The following is a 12,133-nucleotide window of genomic DNA, read 5'->3' on the forward strand; positions in this document are numbered from 1 at the left end:
AGGCAGCAACCTCTTCAACTTCAGCAGCAACAACTTCTTGCTAGACACATCTCCAAAGGCAAGGGAAACAAAAGCAAAAATGAACTACTGGGACTTCATCAAGATAAAAAGCTTCTGCATAGCAAAGGAAACAGTCAACAAAACTAAAAAGCAACCTACAGAATGGGAGAAGATATTTACAAATGACATATCAGTTAAAGGGATAGTATCCAAGATCTACAGAGAACTTATCAAACTCAACACCCAGAAAACAAATAATCCAGTCAAAAAATGGGCAGAAGACATGAACAGACATTTCTTCAAAGAAAACATACAAATGGCCAACAGGCATATGAAAAAATGCTCAACATTACTTGACATCAGGGAAATATAAATCAAAACCACAATGAGATACCACCTCACACCAGATAGAATGGCTAGAATTAACAAATCAGGAAACAACATTTGTTGGCAAGGATGTGGAGAAAGGGGAAACCTCTTACACTGTTGGTGGGAATGCAAGCTGGTACAGCCACTCTGCTAAACAGTTATGGAGGTTCCTCAAGAAATTAAAAATAGAGCTACCCTAGGACCCAGCAATTAACACTACTAGGTATTTACCCCAAAGATATAAATGTAGTGATATGAGGGGGCACATGCACCCCAATGTTTATAGCAGCAATGTCCAAAACAGCCAAACTATGGAAAGAGCCAAGATGTCCGTCCACAGATGAATGGATAAAGATGTGGTGTATGTATACACACACACACACACACACACACACACACACACACACACAATGGAATATTACTCAGCCATCAGAAAGGATGAATACTTACCATTTACATCAACATGGATGGAACTGAAGGGTATTATGCTGAGTAAAATAAGTCAGTTAGAAAAACACAATTATCATACAGTTTAACTTATCTATGGAATATAAGAAACAGTGAAGAGGATCAAAAAGGAAGGGAGGGAAAACTGAATGGGAAGAAATCAGAGAGGGAAACGAGAGACTCTTTACTATGAGAAACAAACTGAGGGTTGTTGGAGGGGAAGAGGGGTGGGCGTCGGGTATTTGGGTGATGAGCATTAAGGACGGAATGTATTGTGATGAGCACTGGGTGTTATATGTAACTGATGAATTACTGATCTCTACATTTGAAACTAATAAAGTACTATATGTTGGCTAACTGGATTTAAATTAAAAAAATAAATTTATTAAATAAAAAAGAATAATTACTCTCATTTATTCTTCAAATTGTATTGGGTATCACAATGCTGAACAACAGCAGATCCTCAATAAGTAACCAAATTAAAAAAAGAAAAAGAAAAGATCTTTTTTTCCACTTAATTGAGATCAATTAAGTGAAACTATCCTGCTTACAGTTTAACATACCTTTCATTCTTCCATGATGAAGATATAGACAAAATAAAAGAATCTGTACCACAGGTGTGTTGTTCATTTCAGCTATCTGGATAATCTATTAGGATTAGTATAGGATGACTGTTTGCAATTATAAGACAATTTAAATGAATTTATTGCCTAGAATCCCACTGGCTATATTTTTTCAAAACCTTATCTTTTAAGCATTTTAAATATCATACTTGGGACGCCTGGGTGGCTCTGATGGTAGAGAATCTGCCTTCGGCTCAGGTCATGATCTCCAGGTCCTGGGATGGAGCCCACATCAGGCTCCCCGGCTGGCTCAGTGGGGCGGGAGGGGGTCTGCTTCTCCCTCTCCCTCTGCCTCTCCCCCACTGTGTGCTCTCTCTGTCTATCTCTCTCAGTGAAAAAATAAAAAAATATTAAAAAAAATAAATGTCATACTTAACCCCTAACATGGGAAGCAAACAGATTATTAATTTCACAAAGTGGTCTAAAATAATTTAATAACAAAAGACAAATGTCTAGTAAGGTACTTTATATGAGTTATCTCATTAAATCTTCAAAAGGATCCTGTGAGGTAAGTAATAAACTCCTTTAAAAATTTTGTAATAGCTTTATTGAGATATAATTAATATACCTTAAATCTTTGTAAAGTGTACAAGCCAGTGGTTTTTAGTATGACAAACTTGTCAAACGTATTACCATAACATAATTTTAGAAAATTTTCATCCTCCCCAAAAGAAACCCTGAACCTATTAACAGTCACACCCCATTCTTCCCTCCTTGTATCTCTTGACAACCACTGATCTACCTGGCTCTACTGATTTGCCTATTCTGGACATTTCATATAAATGTAAACTTCATACAAATGATCTTTCATGACTGTTTTATCTCATTTAGCATGTTTTCAAGATTCATCCACATTGTAGCATGTATCGCTATTTGTTCCTTTTATTAACAAAAAGATATTCCATTTAATGGATATACCACATTTTATTTATCCATCCATCAACTGATGAACAGTGGGGTTGTTTCCTTTTCTTGGCTATTATAAATATGCTGCTATGAACATCGATGTGAACGTTTTTGTGTAGGCAAATGTTTTCTTCTTTTTATTAGTTTCAGGTGTACAATGCAATGATTCAACAACTCTACACATTTCTCAGTGCACATGAAAGTAAGTATACTTGTAATCCATTTTATCTCTTCTACCTGTGCACTTCCCCTCCAGCAATAACGAGCCTGTTTTCTGTATTTAAGAGTCAGTTTTTTGTCTCTTCTTCTCTTTTTTCATTTGTTTTGTTTCTTAAATTCAACATATGAGTGAAATATACTTGTCTTTCTCTGACTTATTTTACTTAGCATTATACCTTCTAATCCATCCTCTATGTTGCAAATGGCAAGATCTCACCCTTTTTTTATGGGTAATATTCTGCCATACACACACACACACACACACACACACACACACACACACACCACATCTTTATCCATTCATCTATGGTTGGACACTTGGATTGTTTCCATATCTTGGCTGTTGTAAATAATATTGCAATAAACATGGGATGTATATATTTCTCAAATTAACATTTTCGTTTTTGGGGGTTAAATACCCAGCAGTGAAATTACTAGGTCATCTGATAATTCTATTTTTAACTTTTTGAGGAACCTCCATTCTGTTTTCTACAGTGGCTGCACCAGTTTGCATTCCCACCAACAGTGCATGAGGGTTTTTTTTCTCCACATCCTTGCCACCACTTGTTATTTTCTATGTTTTTTATTTTAGCCATTGAAGACATATGTTTTCAATTTTCCTGGGTATGTACCTAGAAGTGGAGTTACTGGGTAATATCATAGTCTATGTTCAATTTTTTGAGGGTCTGCTAAACTGTTTTCCAAAGTGGCTGTACTACTTTACACTCCCAATAGCAATGAATGAGAGTTTCAATTTCTCTACATCCTCAACAACACTCGTTATTGTCTTCTCATTTTTAGCTACGCTAGTAGCTGTGTGTTGCTGGGGGCTTGATTTGAATTTTCCTAATAACTAATGTTATTGAGCATTTTTTCATATGCATATTGGCCATTTATATATCTTCTTTGTAGAAATGTCTATTCAGATCTCTTGCCCATTTTTCAATTGGGTTATCTTTTTATTCTTTATATGTTCTGGGTTCTAGTATAATTTACAATTATTTCCTACTATTCTATGGGTTGTCTTTTTTACCTTTTTGGTGTCCTTTGATGCAAAAAGTTTTCAATTTTCCTTTTAAAGATTTTATTTATTTATTTGATGCACAGAGAGAGAGACAGCTAGAGAGGGAACACAAGCAAGGGGAGTGGGAGAGGGAGAAGCAGGCTCCTGGCTGAGCAGGGAACCTGATGTGGGGCTTGACCCCAGGACGCCGGGATCACGACCTGAGCTGAAGGCAGATGCTTAACGACTGAGGCATCCCCCAAATTTTTCAATTTTGATGAAGTCCAATTTATTTATTTTTTTCTTTTGTCATTTATCCTTTTCATGCTGTATCTAAGAAACATTGCCTAACCCAAGATCATGAAGATTTATGCCTATGTTTTCTACTTAAAAATGTTTCTTAGTTTTGGGCCTTATATTTAGGTGTACAACCCATTTTAAATTAATTTTTGTATATGGTGTGTTAAACCCCATTTCATAGAGGAAAAACCTAGGCAAAGTGAAGCTAAGAAATTTTTCCAAAGTGTAATAGCATTCAAGGGCTAAGACAGGATTCAAGTCTAAACAATCTGACTCTAAAGTCTGCACACTTACCCACAATATTATGCTACTTCTATATTGCAACTAAGGTTTTTCTCTTTTGTCAAAATGTATATAAACCGATAGATTAAGGTTTTTGTTCTTTTAATTATTGGTAGGTAGGCAATACAATGGAAAACTCATAAGAAAGACATCAGTATTACTTCAAAAGGGATCATCAGTTTTCTGCTTTATGCAAAGAAATGCTGCAAAGACACATAAAAACTTTAAAAAGCAAAGCCAATGTCCACATGTGATAAACATGCAATTTCTATATTGGAAATGGTTTACTGCTTTTACAGTTAATCATTCTTTTTGGTAACTGAAATCAGAAGAGAAAAGTTCACCAAATGTTTTCTTTCTTCAATATATTAGATCCATGTTCACTGACTTTATTAACCTATATTATTTCCTAAAAATAATCCCCCCTATGTTATGTCACATTCTGTGAAAACTGATTCTTCAAAAGGTGACCATCTTAAAACTAGATAATGTCTAATTTGTCTATTCCAACCAGTTTGTATCTATAAAAATTTCACCAAATGATATGTAAAGATACCAATTCTCATGATAGCCCTATAAAGTAGCATTTCATATGAAGGTCCAGAAATTTGAAAAGTTAATAATTCTGGAAATGTTAAGTAACATCAACATAGATTAAGACTTTGGTCTAGCAAGAACTGTCTCAGTTTTCTTAATATCCAATGTAATATTCTACCCATCATATATTATTAACTACATTTAGCACAGCAATCGTTAATTATTATAATCAAGTAAAATTCATAAAGAACTATCTGTTATCCCCTGTATGAATGAATGACATCATATAGAGAGATTTCAGAACAGTTTATTAAATAGACCTTTCAACTCTACCTACTCTACCAATGACAGGTTTTTTTTTTTAAAAAACTGATTAAATTTTATCTAGGTAACTGTGGTTAGGTATTTCTCAACTCCACTTGCCTCCTACTTTATTAATATATATAATTTAACACATATTTTGTTTCAAAAGAAAGACAAGTATTGGTTAAATGAAGAGCAATTTGCCTGTCTGCACTTTCTTGCTGACTTAAAGCTTGATTTTAATTTGTGTTGTATGCTTCTGTTAACGAAACTATTTAAAATAACTATTTAAGTCTATGATATTAACATAATGGATACTTTCTCCTAGAATCTCAATAGAGGGGATTTTTTTTATGTTAACTTGAGGCCTTTTAATAGATGCCATTCACAGAGGTGTTTTATTTTTTAAATTTCTAATGGGAACACTTTATGCTTCCAATGAGCTCTGTGATCTAAACCAATCTGTACAACTTTGCCAACACAAAGGGGTCATTTGAATTCAGAAAAGGTGGAAAATCTAGCTTTGTGTTTTTTTTCCCAACAGCACAAATAAGTTTCTGAAAGCAAGAGAACCACAAATTCTGACAACACTGGCTACATATAATTAACTGGGGGACCAACTCAGGACAACTCCCCAGAAAGCTTTGCCCTGAACATGTTACCATTTCATCCACCCCTGACTGAGAAACATACAAATGTTTATACTACTCTGATTTCTCAGAACAGGACGGAAGGACAGGCTCTCTCAAAAGCCATATAAGCTTTTTGTAGGATCACTATTATCCTGGGACACTAATGCAAGAGTAAATATAAGTTCATGAATAAATTCATTCTTCAAAGTATCATTACACTTTGAGCACATTTGCTCAAAATGGTCAAGTCCATTTGCTAACTTCAAATATGGCTAAGAGAAATAAAAATGAAATATAATAAATATCAAAAAGCTTTCTATATATGAAAAAAATTAACAATACTTTGGGTACTGGCAGAATAAGTTCTTCTAGAAACCAAAGAGATATAAAAGAGAGTCCTTTAAGGCAATAAAGTACTCAAGCTTCATGCTAAATAGGGAGAAACATTCTGTAGAAGAAAATGTTATAACAAGATTCCATATTTTTAATCCCTATTTCCCCTGGGAAACTAAAGAATATAATGTTCATATTCTAGTCTGATTATATTAAAGGAAGACTTCTACTAAATAGAGAGGCAAGTAGGACTTGGAAAAACTCTATTTGCTTGAAAAAAGAAGAGGCCACTTCATAATAAAAAGGAAGTTCATAACCAGGGTACCTGGGTTTACCTTTGCTTTGCGAAAGTGGTAGACCACCAGCATGCTAACGAAGTCGAGCAGCATACACAGGGCTTGGAAGGAGATGATAGCAAGTCGCAAATACTTATCCTCCTGGACAAAGCAGGGGCTGTCATCAGCACAGTAAGGGCAGCCCTCCCTGCAGGGTAGGCAGACATGGGCTTCTTCTGACACATCTTTTGCACTTCCTGAAAGTTCCAAATAAAACCACAGTGTCATTGCACCTCTGAGATAGGTGAGATTCAGTACACAAAACACATCCTCACCTCTTCATTCCTTATTGTTTTTACTAAAGACCTTTTATCAACCTGCTTGCTAAGGGAGAATTACTTTGCTTTTAGACCTAAACAAAATTCTTTTTATCCTTTTGATTAAAAAAAAAAAGTCATTGAGAGTAATTGAAAAAAATTAGCAAAAATGGAAATAAAACTCCTTAAAGGCAAAGAACAGTTTTCCAATTCTGTCATATCATTACCTACCAATCACCAAATGATACTTTCTATGGCACAAATCATATTCCATAAATATTTGTTAAAGAATTAGGGTGGCTGGGTGGCTCATTCGGTTGGGCATCTGCCTTTGGCTCAGGTCATGATCCCAGGGTCCTGGGATCAAGTTCAGCATTGGGTTCCCTGGTCAGCAGGGAGCCTGCTTCTCCCTCTCCTCCCTGCTCTTGCTCTCACTCTCTCTCTCTCAAATAAATAAAATCTTTAAAAAAAGAATTAACCAAAAGGAGGGATAAGAAAGTTATCTCTTTTCTGTGCGAAGTAATACACAACACTTTTGGAACGCCTTGACCTAGATGGCACAGAATCCAGAATGAGGCTTTGATTGCTCCTTAATTCAGCAGAGATCTCATCTACTAAGTTCATTAGGTCTAAATTGGATAAAATGGTACTTAACTGGCAGTTGTTCAGTGTGCAATTGCCTAATGATGGTGCATCCTTTGCCCAGAGTATAATCCATACTTATAGGCTATCATGTAATTTCCTACTTTGCCTATTCATAAGACATTTCCTCACTATTACCTAACTGCTGCTATTGATCCTCCCTTTACTTTTAGATTTTTCTGTCTCAGTTGTCGAACTTAACTTAGCTCTGAAGCTCAATGGGTGAAGATTTTCTTTAATTGTTGAAACACTGGAAAATATCCAATTAATAACATATACTAAAAATTTTTTTCCTGGGAGGGATGGGGTGGCTGGGTGATGGACATTGGGGAGGGTATGTACTATGGTGAGTGCTGTGAATTGTGTAAGACTGATGAATCACAGACCTGTACCCCCGAAACAAATAATACCTTATGTTAATTAAAAAATTAAAAAAAACCTATTTCCAACTCTGAACTCAATATGAAAGACATTAGTGAATATATACCCAATTTAGTATATAATACAACCACCCAGTTTAGTATATAACACAACCACCCTGTTAAATATGTAACACAACCTTGACTGAACGAGGAATCTGGGAAAGAGGTTGCTCTGGTTAACAGCATTTTAATAATACAAAGTTTAACAAAGTATTTATTACTTTCAATTCTTGTTGAAAAGGTTCATAATCCTTCTAAAATGTATTTGTCTGCTCTCCTTCCTTAATATATAGCAAAAAAGTAATTGAATATTTCTTTGATGATTCAGGATAGTATGCTGTTTAAGAGTCACTATTCTGTTACACAGTGAAAAGTGTATGAATTTTAGTATCCAGCAGATATGGTTCCCATTGCTAGATAGCTCTGAGATATTAGTCAACTCATTTGACTATTTTGGGTCTTAGTTTACTTATGTATGAAATGTGAATTGTTGTGGGTCTTAACCAAGTTAATATTTATAAATTAGAGTGCTTGGTTTTCTCTTCTCCAAAAACTGAAGATGCAAAGAGGGAGTTGAAATCCACTGGTGCCTTAAAAAAAAGTATTACTGTTCAAAAACAAGAAAGTTAGAAGAAACAGCTGAGGTAAAGAGGAAGTGGGAATAATAAGCTCCATTTTAGAGAAACTAACTTTGAGATTCAACTCATTGTCCAGCAGTAATATACAATAAGAAATGAGCAATAATACAAGACTGGGGTGTGGGAGAAAGATCAGTCAGAGAAAGAACCTACAGAGAGCTCTGGGAGTGGATAAGGCAATGATTAGGCAATGCAAAGAGTAAGAAGCTAGACAGATAGAAATTTTTACGATATCACAATAGAAAACTGATTTATTGGAACATGCTGAAATGTGATCAAAGATGATGACTGAGGAAAGGCTATGAGGTATAATGATTATTTTATCTTTCACTGACCTTTTTCTTCTTTTTAAAGATTTTATTTATTTATTTGACAGAGAGAGAGATAGCGAGAGAGGGAACTCAAGCAGGGGGAGTGCGAGAGGGAGAAGCAGGCTTCCCGCCGAGCAGGGAGCCTGATGCGGGGCTCGATCCCAGGACCCTGGGATCATGACCTGAGCCAAAGGCAGACATTTCACAACTAGCCACCCAGGCGCCCCAATCTTTCACTGACCTTTAAGACAGTGGTTTCCAAGGAGTGATAGAGACTGCAACTAGTTGGTCAGGGCTTAAAGAATAAATATGAGATAAATAGAGTACTATTTCAATAAATGTTCCATTGAATGAAAAAAGCAAGAAAATTTCATGGTTAATAGGAATAATGATGAAGTTAAAAAAAAAGGATTTTTATTTTGTGTTTTGTTTTCTTCTATTATAGGTAGGATCTGAGCATTGCTGCAGTCCGCAAAAGGAGCCACTACTAGAAATTAAGGAAGGATATGGGAAGGCTGGTAAAAAAGGATGGGAGAAGTCAGGATTGAAAATAATCAAAAGCACAATTGGAAAAATTAACTCTAAGAATAACTGATGTTTCTGCTCACATTGGAAGTAGAGGTGGATTAAAGATTTTTTTTTTTTTACATGGATGGAACTAGAGGGTATTATGCTAAGCAAAATAAGTCAGAGGAAGATAATTATCATATGATTTCACTCATATGTGGAATTTAAGAAACAAAACAGAGGATCATAGGAGAGGGGAGGGAAAAATAAAGATGAAATCAGAGAGGGAGACAAAACATAAGAGACTCTTAACTACAGACAGCAAACAGGGTTGCTGGAGGGGAGGTGTGGGGGGGATGGGGTAACTGGGTGATGGACATTAAGGAGGGCATGTGATGTAAAGAGCACTGGGTGTTACATACAAGTGATGAATCACTAAATTCTACCTCTGAAACTAATAACACAGTATATGTTAATTAACTGAATTTAAATAAAATTGATTTTTAAAAAAGATTTTTTAAAATAATTTTTTTTATAAAGGGGAGAAATCAGTTGAAAACTGTTTTGAAATATAGACAAAAGACAATGTGGAAGCCAATCTTGTAAAGTCTTATACTTTTCAACAACTCAGGTTGAGAATGAGGAAGGCCAGTTTTGAGGATGAAGACATGAAAGATCAAAGCAGCAATATTACACAAGATGACTAGTTGGGATCACTTGGCAGAAAAAGAATCCATTTAGTGTAAGATGGTATGATTTACTAGGAGATCTATCCAAAATGTTTTTTTTTTCTTATTTTCTACAATTATCAGTAGCATAGAAATAAATGAGGAGGATAGAGCAGTCGAGGAAAGAGAATAAAGGATTGTGACGGTGGCATTACATCACAGGGAAGGAGGGAAAGCCATTACAAGACTGTAATGGAGGGCAGCTGGGGCTCAATCCTCCAGAGACCTCCTGAGTCTGAGTCAATCTGAGGCATTAAAGAGGAAAACATTTCTTCACCATTGACCTTATTCATTGTTCAAGGGTAGCCTCCAGAGTCATTAACTCCTGTACAATTTTTGGTTATGGACTCATAAATTTGGAGCAGATTTTTGCATCTTGGGCCATGACTTCAGCGGTGCCCCACAGCAGAAAAGAAATTTAAAAGTGTGGTATGAGGTTCCAGTCTGAAGCAAAGCATAATACAACTGTATTTATGCAAAACACTCAAAGCTTTCAGGAAATAGAACAATGACTGGAGTAAGACATAAGGCCAAGTGGCATTTGAAGGGATTAAAAACAAGTATCTAATATGGACAAAAACTGGCACACAAGTCAAAAGCTACAAAGTACAAAAGTCTAGGATACTAAGAAAACAATAAATTAACTCTGAGTAGAAAATGGATAGTCATGTGAATGAAGTAAAAAGGGGTCATTGCACTGAATAAGATAAAGTTGTCAAGGATTCAGATGGTCTGATGATGGTGACAAAAATGTCAAGACCTCTATGAACAAATACAGAAGACAAAGGTCAGTATTTCCCCTTCTGGCCAAGATGGAAGAATATGGATTGAATTTACCTTCCTATCAGAAACAATGACAAGAATAGACAAAATATTATGGTTATGGTTTTACAGACTGGACATCTGGCAACGAAGGACAGTAATTCCTAACAAGTGCAAATACAATAAACCAAACTACTATAAACAGAATCACAACAAAAGTTAAATTAGTAAAGAAAAAGTATCTATGGAAAGTCTTGGTTTTATGAAATAGTCCTTCTTAACCCAATCTTTGTTTTCGTGCTTCAGCTAAATAGGCAGATATTTTCTCATTGGTTTAAGAAGCTCCTACCTGCCTATAAGCCAAGCAGTACATACTATTTACTTTCAATACAAATTAAACTTGAAACTTTACTCATATCTAATGGTATAATTCTCCTAGAAGGTATGAGCTATTTAGTACTTTGAATCACTCAAGCCTGAAAAATACAATTGAACAACATGGGTTTGAAACACATGATCCACTAATACGTGGATTTTTTTCAATAAATATATTGAGAAATTTTTGGAGAATTTTGACAATTTGAAAAAACTAGCGGATAAACTGTGTACCCTAGAAATATTGAAAAATTAAAGAAAAAGTTGGATATGTCATGAATGCATAAAATATATGTAAATACCAGTCTATTTTAACATTTATTATCATAAAACATATACAAATCTATTATAAAAACTTAACATTTATCAAAATGTATACACACTTACAGACCACACATAGCACCATTCCACAGTTGAGGAAAATGTAAACAAGTGTAAAGATATAGTATTAAAATCATAAGTGTTTAAAAGTAAATGTAGTAATACTGTACTACTTAATAATTTTGCAGCCACCTCCCGTTGCTATTGTGGTGAGCTTGAGCATTGCCAGTATCCACTTAAAACCCATCTGATGCTAATCATCTCTGCATGTCACTCCAGTAAATTTGTACTGCATAAAAAGTGATCTTACAGGTTTCTCATGTATTTTTTTATTGTGTTTAGTACAATACTGTAAACCCTGAACAATACCATGAGACCCAAACAGAGTGCCACTAGTGATGCTTCCAAGAAGCAGAGAAAACTCATGACATTACAAGAAAAAGGTGAATTGCTTGATATGTACCATAGATTGAGGTCTGCAGCTGCAGGTGCCTGCCGTTTCAACATAAAAGAATCCAGTAAGGACCATTGTGAAAAAAGAAAGAAAGAAAGAAAAGAAAAGAAAAGAAAAGAAAAGAAAAAAGAAGAGAAAAGAAAAGAAAGAGAAAGAAAGAAAGAAAGAAAGAAAGAAAGAAAGAAAGAAAGAAAGAAAGAAAGAAAGAAAGAAAGAAAGAAAGAAAAAGAAAGAAAAGAAAGAAAGAAAGAAAAGAAAGAAAGAAAGAAAGAAAGAAAGAAAGAAAGAAAGAAAGAAAGAAAGAAAGAAAAAGGAAGGAAGGAAGAAAAGAAAAAGGAAATTTGTGAAGATGTTGCTGTAGCTATGCCAGCAGGCACAAAAACCTCGCACTTTTTGTGAAATACCTTTTTATCTCATATTAAAAATG

At 35.0% G+C, this 12,133-nt stretch overlaps 1 protein-coding gene across 3 annotated transcripts in view; it reads right to left on the reverse strand.

Annotated features, from left to right (window-relative positions):
• Positions 1-12,133, reverse strand: part of GPR158 (G protein-coupled receptor 158) — a 434,263-nt gene that overhangs the window by 171,351 nt on the left and 250,779 nt on the right. For 2 of the 3 annotated variants that reach the window (XM_088025524.1, XM_088025523.1), the window contains one exon: positions 6,290-6,486. In XM_088025524.1, the coding sequence (XP_087881650.1) occupies positions 6,290-6,486 (197 nt within the window). Of the gene's footprint in view, positions 1-6,289; positions 6,523-12,133 lie in introns of all 3 variants that reach the window. The other variant, XM_088025522.1, reaches the window with a different exon arrangement.

Source organism: Eumetopias jubatus, unplaced genomic scaffold, assembly GCF_037043125.1.
Source record: "Eumetopias jubatus isolate StellerSeaLion01/CBP00866 unplaced genomic scaffold, mEumJub1_p1.0 scaffold_8, whole genome shotgun sequence".
NCBI lineage: Eukaryota > Metazoa > Chordata > Mammalia > Carnivora > Otariidae > Eumetopias > Eumetopias jubatus.